General features: G+C 30.9%; 1 protein-coding gene across 2 annotated transcripts in view; it reads left to right on the plus strand.

The window, feature by feature from the left end:
* klar (klarsicht) overlaps nt 1-23,914 on the plus strand; it is a 609,907-nt gene that overhangs the window by 488,905 nt on the left and 97,088 nt on the right. For both annotated transcript variants that reach the window (XM_075304373.1, XM_075304374.1), the window contains 2 exons: nt 5,362-6,306; nt 21,019-21,243. In XM_075304373.1, the coding sequence (XP_075160488.1) occupies nt 5,362-6,306; nt 21,019-21,243 (1,170 nt within the window). The remainder of the gene's footprint in view (nt 1-5,361; nt 6,307-21,018; nt 21,244-23,914) is intronic.

A 23,914-nucleotide genomic window follows, 5' to 3' on the forward strand; every position in this document is an offset into this window, starting at 1 on the left:
AATGTATATCTCGAATAAAAAAATTATTGAGTTTGCGATCAGTATTATTCAATTGAATCAATTGAAAAACTAATTTAAGGTGCCTATAAAATCAATTAATTTTTTAATCAAGTATATTTTGTATGTCCATTTAATTTTGTGATTGATTTAGGTGAAAGTGTGTATAAATCTGAAACACTGTGGTTTTGTATATTTTTATTTTATCACTGATATTTCCCACACAAAAAAAACTCCCAATTCATTAAATCTCATGTACCACCCTGTTATTGCCTATGTTGTGGTTCACTTTATATTATATATTTTGGTTATGGGGCTACAATACTGAGAGAGAGTACATCTGTGTTGTTTACATTTACATCATTGTCTCTTCTTATTCGTCACTGTTGATATTATGGTGAGTTCATTCAACAGTGTCTGGTAGATCATTACATTTCTCCGTTTTGTTTCTGTGTTTGTGTGTATACTATACGCCGTTGTATGTTAATGTGGTGACACTGAAATGATGACGCATATGCTCCATATTTTAGCATTCATCAGTGTTTGTGGAGTCGTTTTCGTGCAGCCTTTTTCATCTTTCGATGCGGTATGGAGTGCCTTTTGCGTCTGCAAATTATTTATTGCCAACTTTGATTGTCTGTAATTTATGGTATTTCCTGGTTTGTGGTAAAAGTTAAACGATAGTATATGTATGTCTCCCTTGTGATTCTATTTCTTCTCCTTGAGATCATTGGCGAACGAAAAAAATTTGATTTCATTAATTTTCTGGTGTTGGTCTGGCTCTGGTTTTATTTTCCTTTTAATTTCCTCAAAGCAGTTTTTGCTAAAACATTCTTGTTAATTAATATGTAATATCAACCTTTAGCAAAATTGTATTATTAATGCTTTATTTTATTTATTATATAAATTTGTGTGACAATCAATATTTTTAAGTGTTTATTTGTATCGCATGTTATTAATAAATGTTTCCATTTGCCATGTTTTTGTTGTTCTCATAAAGCTTTAGTAAAATTATGGTATTTGCTATACTATATTTAATGTTGTACGCAAGTATTGTCTGTTTTCTGTTAGTAGTTAAAAACATATTTTTTTGATGGCAACTCTTGCAAAGACTAGCATTGCCACAATGAAATTTAATTATGGACCAAACATCCCACCAGCGAACAAAATCCAATTTCAAAGAAAACACTCATTTAAAAGTTAATTTATTTTTGGAAATTTGTTATAAAACTAAAATTAAACTCACATGAGTTCCAACAGGGTGTCTTATATGTATTTCAACCAAACTAGTATCATTACTCGCTACCATAATAATGGTATTCTTATATCGAAAAGTAGACGGAAAAAACGGTATAACATTTTGTCAAAATTGTTTTTCTATAGAAAATTTTGTCAAAATTTTATTTCTATAGAAAATTTTGTCAAAATTTTATTTCTATAGAAAATTTTATCAAAATTTTATTTCTATAGAAAATTTTGTCAAAATTTTATTTCTATAGAATATTTTGTCAAAATTTTATTTCTATAGAAAATTTTGTCAAAATTTTATTTCTATAGAAAATTTTGTCAAAATTTTATTTCTATCGAAAATTTTTTTAAAATTTTATTTCTATAGAAAATTTTGTCAAAATTGTATTTCTATAGAAAATTTTGTCATAATTTTATTTCAAAATTTTATTTCTATAGAAAATTTTGTCAAAATTTTATTTCCATAGAAAATTTTGTCAAAATTTTATTTCTATAGAAAATTTTGTCAAAATTTTATTTCTATAGAAAATTTTGTCAAAATTTTATTTCTATAGAAAATTTTGTCAAAATTTTATTTCTGTAGAAAATTTTGTCAAAATTTTATTTTTATAGAAAATTTTATCAAAATTTTATTTCTATAGAAAATTTTGAACTGGAACCTCCCGAAAAAGGGTTTGATAGTCGGCTACTGCCTAAACAAATAAATTTGACAAGCATATTTTTCCTCTGTTGGTTAAGTTACACTTGTAGTTTAGTCAATGCATGGCTTTAAGCTGAGATCAAAAACAACAATAACGATTGAAGAGAAGCCAACAATAACAAACAAAATTTTATTTCTATAGAAAATTTTGTTAAAATTTTATTTCTATAGAAAATTTTGTCAAAATTATATTTCTATAGAAAATTTTGTCATAATTTTATTTCTATAGAAAATTTTGTTAAAATTTTATTTCTATAGAAAATTTTGTCAAAATTTTATTTCTATAGAAGATTGTGTCAAAATTTTATTTCTATAGCAAATTTTGTCAAAATTTTATTTCTATAGTAAATTTTCTCAAAATTTTATTTCTATAGAAAATTTTGTCAAAATTTTATTTCTATAGAAAATTTTGTCAAAATTTTAGTTCTATAGAAAATTTTGTCATAATTTTATTTCTATAGAAAATTTTGTCATGATTTTATTTCTATAGAAAATTTTGTCAAAATTTTGATTTCTATAGAAAATTTTGTCAAAATTTTGATTTCTATAGGAAATTTTGTCAAAATTTTGATTTCTATGGAAAATTTTGATTTCTATAGAAAATTTTGTTAAAATTTTATTTCTATAGAAAGTTTTGTCAAAATTTTATTGCTATAGAACATTTTGTCAAAATTTTGATTTCTATAGAAAATTTTGTCAAAATTTTATTTCTATAGAAAATTTTGTCAAAATTTTATTTCTATAGAAAATTTTGTCAAAATTTTATTTCTATAGAACATTTTGTCAAAATTTTTATTTCTATAGAAAATTTTGTCATAATTTTATTTCTATAGAAAATGTTGTTAAAATTTTAATTCTATAGAAAATTTTTTCAAAATTTTATTTCCATAGAAAATTTTGTAAAAATTTTATTTCTATAGAAAATTTTGTCAAAATTTTATTTCTATAGAAAATGTTGTCAAAATTTTATTTCCATAGAAAATTTTGTCAAAATTTTATTTCTATAGAAAATTTTGTCAAAATTTTATTTCTATAGAAAATTTTGTCAAAATTTTATTTCTATAGAAAATTTTGTCAAAATTTTATTTCTATAGAAAATTTTGTCAAAATGTTATTTCTATAGAAAATTTTATTTCTATAGATAATTTTATCAAAATTTTATTTCTATAGAATATTTTTTCAAAATTTTATTTCTATAGAAAATTTTTTTTAAAATTTTATTTCTATAGGAAATTTTGTCAACATTTTGATTTCTATAGGAAATTTTGTCAAAATTTTGATTTCTATAGGAAATTTTGTCAAAATTTTGATTTCTATAGAAAATTTTGTCAAAATTTTAATTCTATAGAAAATTTTGTCAAAATTTTATTTCTATAGAAAATTTTGTCAAAATTTTATTTCTATAGAAGATTTTGTCAAAATTTTATTTCTATAGAAAATTTTGTCAAAATGTTGATTTCTATAGGAAATTTTGTCAAAATGTTGATTTCTATAGGAAATTTTGTCAAAATTTTGATTTCTATAGAAAATTTTGTCAAAATTTTATTTCTGTAGAAAATTTTGTCAAAATTTTATTTCTATAGAAAATTTTGTCAAAATTTTATTTCTATAGAAAATTTTATTTCTATAGATAATTTTATCAAAATTTTATTTCTATAGAAAATTTTATCAAAATTTTATTTCTATAGAAAATTTTGTCAAAATTTTATTTCTATTGAAAATTTTGTCAAAATTTTATTTCTATAGAAAATTTTGTTAAAATTTTAATTCTATAGAAAATTTTGTCATAATTTTATTTCTATAGTAAATGTTGTTAAAATTTTATTTCTATAGAACATTTTGTCAAAATTTTATTTCTATAGAAAATTTTGTCAAAATTTTATTTCTATAGAAAATTTTTTCAAAATTTTATTTCTATAGAAAATTTTGTCATAATTTTATTTCTTTAGAAAATTTTGTTAAAATTTTATTTCTATAGAAAATTTTGTCAAAATTTTATTTCTATAGAAGATTGTGTCAAAATTTTATTTCTATAGAAAATTTTGTTAAAATTTTATTTCTATAGAAAATTTTGTTAAAATTTTATTTCTATAGAAAATGTTCTCAAAATTTTATTTTTATAGACAATTTTCTCAAAATGTTATATATATATATATATAGAAAATTTTGTCAAAATTTTATTTATTTTTTCAAAATTTTATTTCTATAGAAAATTTTCTGAAAATTATTTAGTATTGATCAGAGACAAAGAAGCTGCATCTTCTTCAAAATTAAGACATTTGTTAGGAAGTTATCTAGGTTTAAATTTCGGTTCTATAATATTAAAATTAGTATACGGATCTGATTTATCGAATTTGTATTCTCATTTTGTGGTATATTAGACAAGATTTTCACATAAAAGTAAATTGCCAGTTTAAAACTCAAAATTATAACAAATAGTAGTAAGTGTTTTCAAATTAAGAAAAAATTATACGAAAGATGCCAAATACTCAAACTAAGTCTGAGTCTATATCTAAAGCTCTACTATATTTAATCAAAAAAAATCAAAATCTCATTTAATTTAAAGATTATTTATTTAAAGCAAAAATGTTTGTCTGTATTTTAAAGAAAATTTGCCTTTCTTTAAAGACGTTCGAGTTTAACGAGACACGCATGTTTCAAAGATTTGTGTTCTAAATTTAATAAAAAATAAATTTAACGAGGAGGTTATGAACTTGCTCTTAATTTAAATTTCTCTCATTTGGATTATCTTTTTATCTTTGGATTAAATATAAAAAACCTTAAAATATAGAAGTTTGCAATACCAAAATTATTATGCTGTAATAGCAAAATTATCTCGAAATTTTTATACCGAAGATATGTCTCCATCTTCTGTATATAAATTTCGAGATTTTTTTATATCGTAGGAAACTTTTTTGTGGAATGCTGTTTTGTGTTTGTATATTTTATATTTATTTTTATTATGAATTTTGTTTATTGTATTGGTTTGATGACGTTGCCTCTTTCAGATGCAATTTACCATTTGATTGTAATTACTGTGATTGTTGTGCAGTGTCTATATGGCTAATTAAACTTCAAGGCTTCTTCTTATATCTTGAAAGCATCATCAGTATTTATTGCTTCGTTTTTTTTATCATTATCGTCATCATTTACTAATCATCCATCCGTATCAGCTTATCTACTCGTCTGCTGACTATAAAAGCGCATTATTACTTCTAATTTAAAACACCAATGTTTTTTCTTCTTCAATAATTTGCTCATTGATTTTTTTTCTATATTTTTTTTCCTTCCCATCTTTTACCAACTGAAATTGTATTTTTCTATATTAAATTTGACGAATGTACACAAAAAAATGCGTAATGACTTGGATCGAATCTATTGATGCGATGTGATGGATGACTCTTGGCTACACACAGCTTCTGAAATCTGCTGATGTCTCCTCGGATGACGAAGGTTGGCTGTATACTGCAACAACAGCACCTCATCCGGCACAGAGCTCTAACACACAAGCACGTCGTGCTGCTGATGAATTTGAGAGTTTGAATTCCAATCATATTTCTAGAGTTATTTCTTCGGCTTCAGGTGATTGTCATGGTTACCACCAACTGATATCGACATCGAGTGGTACCATACAATCGGCCACAGTATCATCTTCAACATCCATAGCTGTTGAAAGGCCCACCATAATAGGAGACGATTCGGATAAAGAAAATAAAGAGGACTCATCGAGTTTATCGAACATACATTTACAAGCGGCTACAACAACAGCAACATCGTCAACAACATTTGTGGCCACCACCACGGTGGTAGATGCTGAAGCAAGCACTTCTGCAGCATCGCGTAAGGACCATACGTCATCATCATCGTCATCATCGGCAGATGGTGGTAATAAACGTTTGACAACTGTCGTTGGAGCTAGCAGCAGTAGTAGATCTAGCAGTATTACCAGCAGTTCATGTTCTTCTAATGATATGTTGACGGAAGCCACAACAACCACAACTTCGATTAAGACGAGTGCTACGAAAATTCGTTCCAAGTCAAAACAATCACCACAGTATCAAACTCAACAACAGCATCAACGCCACGAAATGGAATTACAAATCAATAATAATCATGGCAATGGCCAACTCCAGAAGTCGCCAGTGAGCATGCAACACCAACAATATATTGTAAACAACAGCAACAACAACAACAATAATAATAATAATAACAACAACAGCAACATTGGTACCAATTCACTGTCATCGATCAGTAATGGTAAAATGATTGGTACGACAGCATCAGCAGCATCTTCTTCACCACCGCAACATACCAGGAATTCTTCCTATTCCGATGATACTGCCAATAGCAATTTGGAGAAGGTAAGTCAAAGTCAAGTGAAAATAACAGCAAAACAAAATGATCTAGCTTGAACGAATTTTAAACACACTATACACTCAGAAAAAAAATTTAAACCCACCATAAAAGAAAATGTAGGTTAATTTTAGAAAAGTTTAATCAAACCATATTACAAAACCCGATATTACAAAAATACGTAAATAATTTTCGGCAAATTCAACAAAAATTTTTTACACATAATTATTATTATTTTTTTTTTCATTTGTTAAAGAAAGCTTCGTAGTTTTAAGGAAAAAATCGGAGTTCAAAATTGCAAAAATTTCTTTAGCATCATAAGAAATTCAAGATGCATTTGTGGTAAAAATCTTTATGCTTCATGAGCATAAAAATGAGCTCTTTTAGCTCCTTTAACTAACGTACACAAAAACTTATTAGAGTCACGAAAACGTTCTTATATTGGAGAAATATTTACTAAAACATAATAATTTCCATGAACTAAATTGGTATTAATGCCCTGAATGATTCATTTTTATACCCTTCACCACTACTGTGGTACAGGGTAGTATAATAAGTTTGTGCATTTGTATGTAACGCCAAGAAGGAAAAGTCTGAGACCCATCGTTTAGTATACCGATCGTCTTAGAATTAAATTCTGAGTCGATTTAGCGATGCCCGTCTGTCTGTGCGTCTGTCTGTCTGGTGATGTATTTTTGTGTGCAAAGTACAAGTCGCAGTTTTAGTCCGATTGTCCTAAAATTTGGTATGGGGTCCTGTTTCGGCTCAAAGACGATCCCTATTGATTTTGGAAAAAATCGGTTCAGATTTAGATATAGCTGCCATATATATTTTTCACCGATCTGGTCATAATTGGCGTGTATATCAACCGATCTTCCTCAAATTCCGTACATCCGAATATTTTATGAGTCTCGAAAAACTTGCAAAATATCATCCAAATCGGTTCAGATTTAGATATAGCTCCCATATATAGCTTTCGCCCGATTTACACTCCTTTGTCCACAGAGGCCAATTTTTTGCTCCGATTTAGTTGAAATTTTGCACAGGGAGTAGAATTAGCATTATAGCTATGCGTGTCAAATTTGGTGGAAATCGGTTCAGATTTAGATATAGCTCCCATATAAAGCTTTCGCCCGATTTACACTCATATGACCACAGAGGCCAATCTTTTACTCCGATTTAATTGAAATTTTGCACAGGGAATAGAATGAGCATTGTTGCTATGCGTGCCAAATTTGGTTGAAATCGGTTCAGATTTAGATATAGCTCCCATATATATGTTTTTCTGATTTCGACAAAAATGGTCAAAATACCAACATTTTCCTTGTAAAATCGCCACTGCTTAGTCGAATAGTTGAAAAAATGACTCTAATTTTCCTAAACTTCTAATACATATATATCGAGCGATAAATCATAAATAAACTTTTGCGAAGTTTCCTTAAAATTGCTTCAGATTTAAATGTTTCCCATATTTTTGTACTAACATTGTGTTCCACCCTAGTCCATTAGCCGACTTAAATTTTGAGTCTATAGATTTTGTAAAAGTCTATCAAATTCTGTCCAAATCGAGTGATATTTAAATGTATGTATTTGGGACAAACCTTTATATATAGCACCCAACACATTTGACAGATGTGATATGGTATCGAAAATTTAGATCTATAAAGTGGTGCAGGGTATAATATAGTCGGCCCCGCCCAACTTAAGACTTTCCTTACTTGTTTTGAGTGTGGATTTAACTGAGTTGAAAATTACTTGAAAATAAGCTTGTACTGGAAAACAAAATCTCTCCAAATATTTTCAACTTTTTTTAAGGAATTTTATTATTTTTTTTTTAACAAATTTTATTATTTTTATTAAACAAATGTACACACACACAAAAATCATCTCATTCCTCCCAAATGAAATATTGGGAGCCACCGTGGTGCAATGGTTAGCATGCCCGCCTTGCATACACAAGGTCGTGGGTTCGATTCCTGCTACGACCGAACACCAAAAAGTTTTTCAGCTGTGGATTATCCCACCTCAGTAATGTTGGTGACATTTCTGAGTGTTTCAAAGCTTCTCTAAGTGGTTTCACTGGAATGTGGAACACCGTTCGGACTCGGCTATAAAAAGGAGTTCCCTTGTCATTGAGCTTAACATGGAATGGGGCTGCACTCAGTGATAAGAGAGAAGTTCACCACTGTGGTATCACAATGGACTGAATAGTCTAAGTGAGCCTGATACATCGGGCTGCCCACTAAAAGGTGATACGGTCAAAATTTGGTCAAGGGAAAACGCGTGTAAATCGGTGAAATCGTTTATTTAAAAAATCAAATTAAATTTCTTTTTCAAGTTCAATTAGTATAAAATTCAGGAAAAATATTCAGTTAGGCTTTCGCTTTTCCAAATCCGAATTGCCGGGCCTCACGCTTGACACCTGCCATCAGATTTTGTACAGCCACCTTGTCCACCTTCTTCGCCGCAGAAAGCCAGTTTGCCTTGAACTGCTGCTCGTCCTTAGCAGTTTTTTGGTCTTCTTTAGGTTCCGCTTGACAATAGCCAGGGCGGAGCTCTGGCGTGTTGGGAGGGTTCTTGTCCTTGGGAACCACCTGCACGTTGTTTTCGGAGTACCACTCCATGGCCTTTTTACCGTAATGGCAAGATGCCAAATCCGGCCAAAACAGTACGGAACAACCGTGTTTCTTCAGGAAAGGCAGCAGACGTTTATTCAAACACTCTTTCACGTAAATTTCTTGGTTGACAGTCCCGGAAGCTATGAAAATGCTGCTTTTCAAGCCACAGGTACAGATGGCTTGCCAACCAGATATTTCTTTGCGAACTTTGACAGTTTTATGTGCTTGAAAATATCTGCTACCTTTCCCCTTCCTTTTGCGTATAAAACTCCTGTCCCGGAAGCTCCTTTGATTGACGTAGGTTCCGTCGTCCATTACCACGCAGTCAAACTTCGTCAGCATCGTCGTGTACAGCCTCCGGGATCGCGCTTTGGCCGTCGTATTTTGTTTATCATCGCGATTTGGAGTCACTACTTCTTGTAAGTCGATAGTCCGGCTCGTTTTTTGGCTCGATGCACGGTTGTAGACGATACACCCAGCTTATTTGCGGCATCTCGGAGAGAGAGATGTTAGGGTTTCGCTTGAAACTACCAGCAACTCTCTTTGTCGTCTCAGCGGCTTCCGGTTTTCGATTTCCCCCCGATCCAGACTTCCTGGCTGTCGACAAACGTTCCCCAAACACTTTAATTACATTTGTAACGGTTGATTTGGCAACTTTTAGCGATTTTGCCAGCTTTGCGTGCGAGTAGCTCGGATTTTCGCGATGCGCGAGCAAAATTTTGCTTGGTCGGCATTTTGACAACTGAAAAGTGAATTCCAAAATCAAAATAGGAGCAACATTCTACACACACACACCTTCAAAATGAGGGGTGTTCAGGTTTTTTAAATGCAAAATTGAAAGAAATACGTCAAGTTTATATTGATCAAATTTTGACCGTATCACCCTTTACTATGAACTCTTATAAAATTACAAAAAAAAAAAATGATTATATCTAAAGGTGTTACACTAAATTAATCAATCAAAAAATTAATTGAAGAGGGAAGTAAAGGTGAAGAAATAATTAACTGACTCAATTCAACCCAAAAAGCAAAATTACTGGCAGTAGGGGAGCCACTTAAATGATATATGTAGTACGATGGTTAGTTAATATCTTGAAGCATTTTATTGCCTAGTGCAGTGCTGAATTGCAAAAATAACTCAATCCAAATATCATGGAAACCGCATTCTCCTTAACGGTGTCAGCGTAAATACGTAGAGGAGACCACAAGCAAATCATCGACATTTTTGTGGAAAATTATAAAAAGTTTACGTTTCCTGCTGTTTTTCATAGGAGGGTTAATATTCTTTGATAATAAAAGAAATGGGGCTTTAACCCTTTGACTACCGATGTCCACTAAAGAGGACATTCGAAAACGACACCAAACTCCCCACTTTCCCCACTTATTTTCGATTTATTTCTCGACGCCATTTTAAAGTAGAGGCTTTAATCTAAATAAGCTATAAATATTTTCTTTTTTGGTGAGCACTAAAATGCATTTTTACAAAATTTCTTAAACAATAAACGAAAAATACGAAATTTCGGCACCATTTTTCTACTGTATATCTCTAGTAAATGGGCATTCACACAAAAACTATAGCAGCTATTTTTTTCGGTTTTTTTTTTTGGAATTTTTGCTCATACTTCGAAAGATATTACAGGTCAAATAGCTTTTATTTCCGTAAGGCCATTTGTCCACAATTCAAGAATCAAGTTTTCAGAACAAACCCATATAGATCTTGAAGTAAATGAGTTAGGTCCTCAAAATTATAATTTTTCTTCTACATGCTGTTAGTACAAGTAAAAACAGAAGAAAAATTAAAGTTGTTTATATTTGGTTTATTTCGGTAGTGAAACGGTTAATGTCACACATTGTAAAAATTGACTTGCGAACGTAATTCTAAGGGAATGATTTGTATATGCTACAAATTTTAATCCAAATACATCGTAATCCTTTCAACATGAATAGAAAGATCTTAATCCTTTGGAAATAAAATTATTTCACAGAAAAAAATATCACAAAAATTTTACCAATTAAAATTTTAAATGAATTTTAAACAAGTATATACGGCCGTAAGTTCGGCCAGGCCGAAGCTTAGAAACTTCTACTGAAGACTGTCATCCACAATCGAATTACTTGGGTTGCGGTACCACCGTCTTCTAAATTGCAAGGTAGTCCATATGTGGTATATATTAAACTAAAAAAAGGCCGACGTATATAATTAAGTTTGACAAAATTTTCTATAGAAATAAAATTTTGATAAAAGTTTCTATAGAAATAAATAAAATTTTGACAATATAAAATTTTGACAACATTTTCTATAGAAGTAAAATTTAGACAAAATTTTTCTACAGAAATAAAATTTTAATAATATTTTCTATAGAAATAAAATTTTAACAAAATTTTCGATAGAAATAAAATTTTGTCAACATTTTCTATAGAAATAAAATTTTGAAAAAAATTTCTATAGAAATAACATTTTGGTAGATTATTTATGGCTCGAGTGGCAACCATGATTATAAAACGATATGTACCAATTTTTGTGTGATTGGGGATTGGCCATATATATAACTATAGACCTATATGGACCAATTTTGGCATGGTTATTAGCGGCCATATACTAACACCACATACCAAATTTCAACCGGATCGGATGAAATTTGCTGCTCTTTGAGAATCCGCAAACCAAATCTGGGGATCGGTTTATATGGGGGCTATATATAATTATGGACCGATGTGGACCAATTCTTGCATGGTTGTTAGAGACCATATACTAACACCACGTACCAAATGTCAGCCAGATCGGATGAAATATGCTACTCTTATAGGCTCCGCAAGCCAAATCTGGGGGTCCGTATATATGGGGGCTATACGTAAAAGTGGACCGATATGGCCCATTTGCAATACCATCCGACCTAAATCAATAAGAACTACTTGTGCCAAGTTTAAAGTCGATAGCTTGTTTCGTTCGGAAGTTAGCGTGATTTCAACAGACGGACGGACGGACGGACATGCTCAGATCGACTTAGAATTTCACCACGACCCAGAATATATATACTTTATGGGGTCTTATAGCAATATTTCGATGTGTTACAAACGGAACGACAAAGTTAATATACCCCCCATCCTATGGTGGAGGGTATACAAATATTCACACTGAAAAAAACAGTGAACACACCAGGAAAAAAAGAAAATTTTTAATATTTTTTAAAAATTTTAACTAAATAGTATTACGAACGCTGGCATCACGCCGATATCACAAAAATAAGTAAATATTTTTCGACAAATTCAAGAAAATTTATTAGACATAATTTATTTTTTTCACCAACCTGTTAGGCTGATAAGTCCCCGGTCTAACAAAGAAAAACATATTTGTTTGTCAAGAGCGATACAACGATTAGAACGATCTTCCAATTTTTTGATACCATTTTGGTAGTACTCCTTCGGTTTGGCCTCAGTTTCGGCGATCACCTCTTCATTGCAGCCAAATTTTTTCCCTGCGAGCATCCTTTTGAGGTCTGAGAACAAGAAAAAGTCGCTGGGGGCCAGATCTGGAGAATACAGTGGGTGGGGCTATTCGAAGCCCAATTCAATGAATTTTTGGCATCGTTCTCAATGACTTGTGGCACGGTGCGTTGTCTTGGTAGAACAACACTTTTTTCTTCTTCATATGGGGCCGTTTTGCCGCGATTTCGACGTTCAAACGCTCCAATAACGCCATCTAATAGTCACTGTTGATGGTTTTTCCCTTTTCAAGATAATCGATAAAAATTATTCCATGCGCATCCCAAAAAACAGAGACCATTACTTTGCCAGCGGACTTTTGAGCCTTTCCACGCTTCGGAGACGGTTCACCGGTGTCTGTCCACTCAGCCGACTGTCGGTTGGACTCAGGAGTGTAGTGATGGAGCCATGTTTCATCCATTGTCACATATCGACGGAAAAACTCGGGTGTATTACGAGTTAACAGCTGCAAACATCGCTCAGAATCATCAACACGTTGTTGTTTTTGGTCAAATGTGAGCTCGCGCGGCACCCATTTTGCACAGAGCTTCCGCATATCCAAATATTGATGAATGATATGACCAACACGTTCCTTTGATATCGTTAAGGCCTCTGCTATCTCGACCAACTGCATTTTACGGTCATTCAAAATCATTTGTGGATTTTTTTGATGTGTTCGTCGGTAACCACCTCTTTCGGGCATCCACTGCGTTCACCGTCCTCCGTGCTCATTTCACCACGCTTGAATGTTGCATACCAATCAATTATTGTTGATTTCCCTGGGACAGAGTCCGGAAACTCATTATCAAGCTAAGTTTTTGCTTCTACCGTATTTTTTCCCTTCAGAAAACAGTATTTTATCAAAACACGAAATTCCTTTTTTTTTCATTTTTTTTCACAATAACAAAAGTTGCTTCACAAACTAATTGACTTACAGATGTCAAATTTTGACAGCAATCAATTGAAGGTTGGTACTATATAAAAATAATATGCATTTAATACCAGCGACGCCATCTATGTGGCAGACCGGGGACTTATCAGCCAACCTGTTAAAGAAAATTTTTTAGTTTGAAGGAAAAAGATGGATTTCATAAATGCAAGAATATCTTTAGTGACATACGAAGTTCATGATGGACACATTTTTGATAAAATTTACATATTTAAAAAAATAATGAACTATTTTGTGAGAAGTATGAATTTAGTAAATCTTTTTGCTAAATTTTTGTAGAATTATTTCCCGTTTTGTAGTTCATTTAACTAACGTGCGCAAAAAATTATTAGAGTAAAGGAAACTTTCTGGAAACATAATAATTCCATGAACTAAAATAAAGTTAAATTGGCTTTAGTGAAATAGAGAGTTCACTTTTTTTTTGAGTGCAATTAGAATTTTAATTGATGCAACAAATTATGTAATTTTACACAAAAATTAAATGTATCAATTAATTTTTTATTCGACTTTGGTGATTGATACTATCTATCATTTCTTGTGATTGAAGACATTTCAATTAAAAATTAATTGCTTTAATAAATTTCGTTATTGAAGACAAAAAAAAAAATTTTTTTCGGTGTCCCACAAAAAAAAAAATACGTTTTAAAAACACTGTTCCATCATTGCTTCATAAGCCGTCCTTCTTTTGGTAACATTTAGTGCACATTAGGTGATTTGGGGTTCATTTAACTAACGTACGCAAAAAATTATTAGAGTAAAGGAAACTTTCTGGAAACATAATAATTCCATGAACTAAAATAAAGTTAAATTGGCTTTAGTGAAATAGAGAGTTCACTTTTTTTTTTGAGTGCAATTAGAATTTTAATTGATGAAACAAATTATGTAATTTGACACAAAAATTAAATGTATCAATTAATTTTTTATATGACTTTGGTGATTGATACTATCTATCATTTCTTGTGATTGAAGACATTTCAATTAAAAATTAATTGCTTCAATAAATTTCGTTATTGAAGACAAAAAAAAAAATTTTTTCGGTGTCCCACAAAAAAAAAATACGTTTTAAAAACACTGTTCCATCATTGCTTCATAAGCCGTCCTTCTTTTGGTAACATTTAGTGCACATTAGGTGATTTGGGGAAAAAAAAATCGTTTATTACGATTTACAATCATAAATCAACACATATGACAAATGAACTCGAATGATACGCGCCAGGTTTTTAATATGTCAAACTCCTCACATAAACCAGATCCATATTAATGGTGATAAACGTTTTCACAAATTAACAAATGATTTCCGTTACAGTCATATTGTAACGGACACTGTACGTACCCAGATCATCCAGATTCAGACCAATAACAACAATGTTGTCAGACGAAAGTGAAAAAAAAAATAGAAAAGAAAAGCGACTAAAATCATTGATCATGATTTAAGTTTAGAGATACGTATTAAAAATAATAAGCGGAAATCATGTAAAGTTTTTGCAAAAAAAAAATGAAAACGACACAGCGGGACTAATAAAGCGTAAATAGGCAAAACATAGGCGATCAACAGACTAGAGCACTGTTTTCACCCAGCATCTAATAGTGACTAATAGTGGTGGCCTAAGGTTCCTTTTCCTGTTATGGTACAGACTTTCAGGCTGTCACTACGGATATCTCGTGGGGAGCTCTTATATACATTGTTACAATTTCTTTTCAATAATAATTTGTCTTTGCACTATGAAGGTTTTTGTTTTTCTTTCTTCATTCAAGTCTATGTATTTTTTGAAAGTATTGCTAGCGAATTGACACAGATTGCCTGCTAACAAAAGAAAATTAGGTTTATGATTTTATGCTGCTCTCCAAAAATACAAAGTTTACCTGGATCTCATATATGTTGACCTTCCCTAAAGGATTTGGGTATTAATTGTAAGCCTCTTTAAAATGAAAACTGTTTGTAGAGTTTTATCTAGCTTTAAATCTAGGCTCTTTAAAAGTAAAATTCTCGTTTGTAATTTTTTTCATTATCCTTTTGCGACAAAGCTATTTACGTACAAATAAACGCCTATTTAAAAATCCAAATTATAATAGCTACTTTAAGGGGTAAACATTGTTTCTTAATTTAAAAAAAAAAAAAAAAACTAAAACAAAGACTCCAATGGTAGTCCCAGCCTATATCTGAAGTTTTTTTTATCCAAATACTCTATAAAGGGTGATACGGTCAAAATTTGGTCAAGGAAAAACGCGTGTAAATCGGTGAAATCGTTTATTTAAAAAATCAAATTAAATTTCTTTTACAAGTTCAATTAGTATAAAATTCAGGAAAAATATTCAGTTAGGCTTTCGCTTTTCCAAATCCGAATTGCCGGGCCTCACGCTTGACACCTGCTACAGATTTGTACAGCCACCTTGTCCACCTTCTTCGCCGCAGAAAGCCAGTTTGCCTTGAACTGCTGCTCGTCCTTAGCAGTTTTTTTGGTCTTCTTTAGGTTCCGCTTGACAATAGCCCACTATTTCTCAATTGGGCGGAGCTCTGGCGTGTTGGGAGGGCTCTTGTCCTTGGGAACCACCTGTACGTTGTTGGCGGCGAACCACTCCATGGCCTTTTTACCGTAATGGCAAGATGCCAAATCCGGCCAAAACAGTACGGAACAACCGTGTTTCTTCAGGAAAGGCAGCAGACGTTTATTCAAACACTCTTTCAAGTAAATTTCTTGGTTGACAGTCCCGGAAGCTATGCAAATGCTGCTTTTCAAGCCACAGGTACAGATGGCTTGCCAAACCAGATATTTCTTTGACAGTTTTATGTGCTTGAAAATATCTGCTACATTTCCCCTTCCTTTTTGCCGTTTAAAACTCCTGTCCCGGAAGCTGCTTGTAGTCCGCTTTGACGTAGGTTTCGTCGTCCATTACCACGCAGTCAAACTTCGTCAGCATCGTCGTGTACAGCCTCCGGGATCGCGCTTTGGCCGTCGTATTTTGTTTATCATCGCGATTTGGAGTCACTACCTTCTTGTAAGTCGATAGTCCGGCTCGTTTTTTGGCTCGATGCACGGTTGTAGACGAAACACCCAGCTTATTTGCGGCATCTCGGAGAGAGAGGTTATGGTTTCGCTTGAAACTACCGGCAATTCTCTTTGTCGTCTCAGCGGCTTCCGGTTTTCGATTTCCCCCCGATCCAGACTTCCTGGCTGTCGACAAACGTTCCCCAAACACTTTAATTACATTTGTAACGGTTGATTTGGCAACTTTTAGCGATTTTGTCAGCTTTGCGTGCGAGTAGCTCGGATTTTCGCGATGCGCGAGCAAAATGTTGATACGCTGCTCTTCTTGCTTGGACGGCATTTTGACAACTGAAGAGTGAATTCCAAAATCAAAATAGGAGTAACATTCTACACACACACACACACACCTTCAAAATGAGGGGTGTTCAGGTTTTTTAAATGCAAAATTGAAAGAAATACGTCAAGTTTATATTGACCAAATTTTGACCGTATCACCCTTTATCACTAATTTAAAATTATTTCTTAAGACAAAGAATATTATCTATAAATACACCTTGAGAGCTTAAGACCTTAGTTGTCATAGCCATTAAACTGGGTTAGAATTTTTTGTAGTGTAGACATTTGCTACTTAACTACTCTGAAAAACTATTCACCAAATATGAAGGAATTTTGAAACCTAAATTTTAAAGCAATCAATTTGCACAACATTAAAATCGAATTTCCTTAAAATAAAGAAATTTTAATTAAAAGAATATATGGAATAATTTAATTTTTTTTATTAAACATAGTATACGAAACTTTGAAATTAGCTTCGCTACTTAACTACTCTCAAATAATAATAAAATTTTGAAACCTACATTTTAAAGCAATCAATTTGCACAACATTAAAATCGAATTTCCTTAAAATAAAGAAATTTTAATTAAAAGATTATTTGGAAAAATTTTAATTTTTTTTAATAAACATAGTATACGAAATTAGCTTCGCTACTAACTACTCTCAAATAATAGTGAAGCACACAATTTACACAACATTAAAGTCAAAATTCTTTAAGATAAATAAATTTTAATTAAAAGAATGTTTAGAATAATTTAAAGTTTGTTTTTGTATTAAATTTATGACCCGAATCTTTGAAATTTGCGTCGCTCCGTTAAAATCGAATAAATAAAATTGAATATTTGAAATAAAAATAAAAAAAATCAAATAGGCTTAGACTTCTTTTGATGATTTTGATTTGCTTTAGTTTGTTTATTGTGATTTGGTTAATTTTTTTATCATTTTTACTTTTTTTTTGCTGACATTTAATTTCACGCCAATGGCTTTGTTGATATATAGCAAAAAGAGAATGAAATTTCGATAAATGAGATCTGTATTCCAATTTTAATTTTACCGGATTTAAACATCATATAAACTGTCTTTATTTTAAAGAAAACTCATTTTAGGTTCGGAGCGGGAGGACATATCGCTTAATATAACCATTAGACTATTCTATGCCTTGATCTTATTTCAGTAAATGTCAATAAAGTCATTTTAAGACGCAATTATATTTTAAATTTGTTATTGGGAAATAAATTTGAATTTAAATTTGAAAATTTTGACAAAATTTTCTTTAGCAATAAAATTTTGACAAAATTTTCTAAAGAAATAAAATTTTGATAAAATTTTCTTTAGAAATAAAATTTTGACAAAATTTTCTATAGAAATAAAATTTTGACAAAAATTTTCTATAGAAATAAAATTTTGACAAAATTTTCTATAGAAATTAAATTTTGACAAAAATTTTTATAGTAATAAAATTGTGACAAAATTTTCTATAGAAATAAAATTTTGACAAAATTTTCTATAGAAATAAAATTTTGACAAAATTTTCTATAGAAATAAAATTTTGACAAAATTTTCTATAGAAATAAAATTTTGACAAAATTTTCTATAGAAATAACATTTTGACAAAATTTTCTATAGAAATAAAATTTTGACAAAATTTTCTATAGAGATAAAATTTTGACAAAATTTTCTATAGAGATAAAATTTTGACAAAACTTTCTATAGAAATAAAATTTTGACAAAACTTTCTATAGCAATAAAATTTTGAGAAAATTTTCTATAGAAATAAAATTTTGACAACATTTTCTATAGAAATATAATTTTGACAAAATTTTCTATATAAATAAAATTTTGATAAAATTTTCTACAGAAATACAATTTTGACAAAATTTTCTATAGAAATAAAATTTTGACAAAATTTTTTATAGAAATAAAATTTTGACAAAATTTTTTATAGAAATAAAATTTTGACAAAATTTTTTATAGAAATAAAATTTTGACAAAATTTTCTATATAAATAAAATTTTGATAAAATTTTCTATAGAAATGTAATTTTGACAAAATTTTCTATTGAAAAAAAGGTATTGATAAAATTGTCTTAGATATACAATTTTGACAAAATGTTCGATAGAAATAAAATTTGGACAATATTTTCTATAGAAATAAAATATTTGCACACTTTTCTATAGAAATAAAATTTTCTTAGAACTAAAATTTTGACAAAATTTTCTATAGAAATAAAGTTTTAACAAAATTTTCTGTAGAAATAAAATTTTGACAAAATTTTCTATAGAAATAAAATATTGACAAAATTTTCTATAGAAATTAAATTTTGACAAAATTTTCTGTAGAAATAAAATGTTGACAAAATTTTCTATAAAAATAAAATTTTGATAAAATTTTCTATAGAAATACAATTTTGACAAAATTTTCTATAGAAATAAAATTTTGAAAAAATTTCTATTGAAAAAAAAAGTATTGATAAAATTATCTTAAATATACAATTTTGACAAAATGTTCGAAAAATTTGGACAATATTTTCTATAGAAATAAAATATTGGCAAAATTTTCTATAGAAATAAAATTTTAACAAAATTTTCTATTGAAATAAAATTTTGACAAAATTTGCTATAGCAATAAAAATTTGACAAAATTTTCTATAGAAATAAAATTTTGACAAAATTTTCTTTAGCAATAAAATTTTGACAAAATTTTTTATAATAAAATGTTGATAAAATTTTCTATTGAAAAAAGGTATTGATAAAATTGTCTTAAATGTACAATTTTGACAAAATGTTCGATGGAAATAAAATTTGGACAATATTTTCTATAGAAATAAAATATTGGCAAACTTTTCTATAGAAATAAAATTGTCTTAGAACTAAAAAATTTTGACAAAATTGTCTATAGAAATAAAATTTGGACAAAATTTTCTGTAGAAATAAAATTTTGACAAATTTTTCTATAGATATAATATTTTGATATACAATTTTGACAAAATGTTCGATAGAAATACAATTTGGACAGTAGAAATAAAATTTTGACAAATTTTTCTATAGATCTAAAATATTGACAAACTTTTCTATAGAAATACAATTTTCTTAGAACTAAAATTTTGACAAAATTTTCGATACAAATAAAATTTTGACAAAATTTTCTATAGAAATAAATATTTGACAAAATTTTCTATAGCAATAAAATTTTGACAAAAATTTTTATAGAAAAAAAACTTTGACACCACGGGAGCCACCGTGGTGCAATGGTTAACATGCCCGCCTTGCATACACAAGGTCGTGGGTTCGATTCCTGCTTCGACCGAACACCAAAAGTTTTTCAGCGGTGGATTATCCTACCTCAGTAATGCTGGTGACATTTCTGAGGGTTACAAAGCTTCAGTAAGTGGTTTCACTGCAATGTGGAATGCCGTTCGGACTCGGCTATAAAAAGGAGGTCCCTTGTCATTGAGCTTAACATAGAATCGGGCAGCAGTCAGTGATAAGAGAGAAGTTCACCAATGTGGTATCACAATGGACTGAATAGTCTAAGTGAGCCTGATACATCGGGCTGCCACCTAACCTAACCTAGCATGCCGCCTTGCCTGCACAAAGTCGAGGGTTCGATTTCTGCTTCGACCGAACACCAAAAGTTTTTCAGCGGTGGATTATCCCACCTCAGTAATGCTGGTGACATTTCTGAGGGTTACAAAGCTTCAGTAAGTGGTTTCACTGCAATGTGGAATGCCGTTCGGACTCGGCTATAAAAAGGAGGTCCCTTGTCATTGAGCTTAACATAGAATCGGGCAGCAGTCAGTGATAAGAGAGAAGTTCACCAATGTGGTATCACAATGGACTGAATAGTCTAAGTGAGCCTGATACATCGGGCTGCCACCTAACCTAACCTTGACAAAATTTTCTATAGAAATAAAGTTTTGAGAAAATTTTCTTTAGAAATAAAGTTTTGAGAAAATTTTCTTTAGCAATAAAATTTTGACAAAATTTTCTATAGAAATAAAGTTTTGAGAAAATTTTCTTTAGCAATAAAATTTTGAAAAAATTTTCTATAGAAATAAAATTTTGACAAAATTTTTTATAGAAATAAAATTTTGACAAAATTTTCTATAGAAATAAAATTTTGACAAAATTTTACATACATTTAGTTCATAACTATTTTGAGTAAGCTCTCCCTTTTTGTAGAAGCGAAATCCATCCTTAATGTGGTGTTCCGCTTTTTAGCTCGGCATTAATACCAAGTTGTTTTTCAGTAAAATATACGTTGTTTATTATATTTAAGACAACAAAATGAAATTATTTTTGTTAAAATGATATTTATATAGTTTGTATTTAAAATTTGTTTGTTTTTAGGGATCAATACGCTTTTACACACGCGCAGATATTTCCAATATGAATGTCAAACCCAATGACAATCACCAATACCACCATCATAGCCAATACAATCCACATTCAGGCAATTTGATATATGCCCAGCAATTGCATGCCAATAATGTGGGCAAACGTTTGCCTCCACGTTCTCCAGCTAAATCCCATGCATCTACTACGACCAGTACATCAACCATTTCCCCAACTAAGGTAAGTTTGGTTACATTTTCCGAATTAGAAAAAATAAATTAGTGTTGCATTCTATTATAGTCTAGTGAATGTATTCTATAAAATTTAATATGGAGAGTTTTCTCCTCGTCATTCATAAATACTTTTAGAACAGTGTTGATAAAGTTGACACTTTTGTACTATTTTTGGTACTTCTTGAGCAAAGAAAGTGCCGTGGTATCCCCGGTTTACGTTTGGTATTTTTTTTTTCTAAACTTCTTTATGTTCATAATTTTAATCCTCTCAGAATTATGACTGTGGAGTCTTACGATAATTAACCATCGTTTCTTTCACTTTGTTATAATGAAACATTATCTTTTATGTCAACCACGTTATCGAAATGGTTCTGTTTCATGAGACAAATGCCGTAGCATGCCTTTTAGGTTTAGAGGTTGCATTGCTTGCACAAATCTAATAAAGTACGTTTTGGTTTAAAAAAAGTACTTTTTCGAAGTTTATTTAGTACCATTTTCACTATGCCATTTATCATGCCTGTTATAGAAGACAATTGCGAATATATACGTTTTTTTTTATTATTTTCCTCGTTCTCTACGAAGATTTTTCTTAACAGGTATGGGATAGCTCCTCATAAAATGTACAATAATGCAGTAATGTGACATTCGTTTCTGCAAAACCTCATTCCCATCATATATTTTCAAAAGACACTGACAGATGGTCTTCCTTAATTGATTTCGCACTTCTTCACTATGCCGTAGGGAAATTATTTTTTTCTTTGATGTTTTGCCTTTTTTATTAGACATTTTGCAATCATAATGAACTGAATTTTCATTTCACATCTGGCTAGAAATCAATGTCAATAACATTTACTATCCAACCACAACAATATAATGAATTTACATTACATTGAAAACAAAATAAACTCCTCTTGATAGTGCTGCTCCATGTGTGGGATACGCATGAATGGGCGTTTTATCCACAACAATGTTTGTTCAGAAACATCCAGCCGTTAGTTAACATTCATCGTAGCCATAGCCTAGTGGTGGCTGCAAGCGATGAAAGAGCTTCGCTTAACCCATTTCGCTTCGCTGTATGATTTTTGGAACAGTTAAAATTAACTTTTTCAGAAAAATATTTATGTTTGCAAAATGTAAAAGTGAAAAATGGTGTAGGTATTAAGTTTAATTTTTCAGCCCATATTTTTGGACACTTTTTATACCCTCCACCATAGGATATACCCCCATCCTTAACTTTGTCATTCCGTTTGTAACACATCGAAATATTGCTCTAAGACCCCATAAAGTATATATATTCTGGGTCGTGGTGAAATTCTGAGTCGATCTGAGCATGTCCGTCCGTCCGTCCGTCTGTTGAAATCACGCTAACTTCCGAACGAAACAAGCTATCGACTTGAAACTTGGCACAAGTAGTTGTTATTGATGTAGGTCGGATGGTATTGCAAATGGGCCATATCGGTGCACTTTTACGTATAGCCCCCATATAAACGGACCCCCAAATTTGGCTTGCGAGGCCTCTAAGAGAAGCAAATTTCATCCGATCCGGCTGAAATTTGGTACATGGTGTTAGTATATGGTCTCTAACAACCATGCAAAAATTGGCCCACATCGGTCTATAATTATATATAGCCCCCATATAAACCGATCCCCCGATTTGACTTGCAGAGCCTCTAAGAGAAACAATTTTCATCCGATCCGGCTGAAATTTGGTACATGGTGTTAGTATATGGTCTCTATCAACCATGCGAAAATTGGTCCGTATCGGTCCATAATTATATATAGCCCCCATATAAACCGATCCCCCTATTTGGCTTGCGGTGCCTCTAAGAGAAGCAAATTTCATCCGATCCGGCTGAAATTTGGTACATGGTGTTAGTATATGGTCTCTAACAACCATGCAAAAATTGGTCCATATCGGTTCATAATTATATATAGCCCCCATATAAACTGATCCCCCGATTTGGCTTGCGGAGCCTCTACGAAAACCAAATTTCATCCGATCCGGCTGAAATTTGGTACATGGTGTTAGTATATGGTCTCTAACAACCATGCAAAAATTGGTCCACATCGGTTCATAATTATTGAAAATTCTTCCCATTCGGTTGAAATTTGGTACGTGATGTTAGTATAGGGTATCCAACAACCATGCAGGAATTGGTTCCTATCAGTCCATAATAATATATATAGCTCCCATATAAACCGATCCCCAGATTTGACCTCCGGTGCCTTTTGGAGGAGCAAAATTCATCCGATATGGTTGAAATTTGGTACGTGGTGGTAGTATATGATATTCAAGTCTTTCGTAGAAGTTTCTATGCAATCCATGGTGGAGGGTACATAAGATTCGGCCTGGCCGAACTTACGGCCGTATATACTTGTTTTTAATTAACTTTAAAAAATAATCATAAGGAATTATTGTGAACAAAATATAAACAGCACTAAAAAAGTTGAATCCACTCAAAAAAGTTGAACAGCACTAAAAAAAGTTGAATCCAAAGATTTTGACTTTCCCTTAAGGATTTTGGTATAGATTCCCAGACATTTTTAGCGCCCTATGTGGCCTTAAATCTAGGATTAATAAAATTAACATTAGAATACAAATCTCATTTATCGAATTTTCTCTTTTCGTGGTATATTAATAAAGCTATTCCTAGTATCAAGTATGCAAATCTCAAATT

The sequence above is a fragment of the Haematobia irritans genome, chromosome 4, assembly GCF_050003625.1.
Source record: "Haematobia irritans isolate KBUSLIRL chromosome 4, ASM5000362v1, whole genome shotgun sequence".
Lineage (NCBI taxonomy): Eukaryota > Metazoa > Arthropoda > Insecta > Diptera > Muscidae > Haematobia > Haematobia irritans.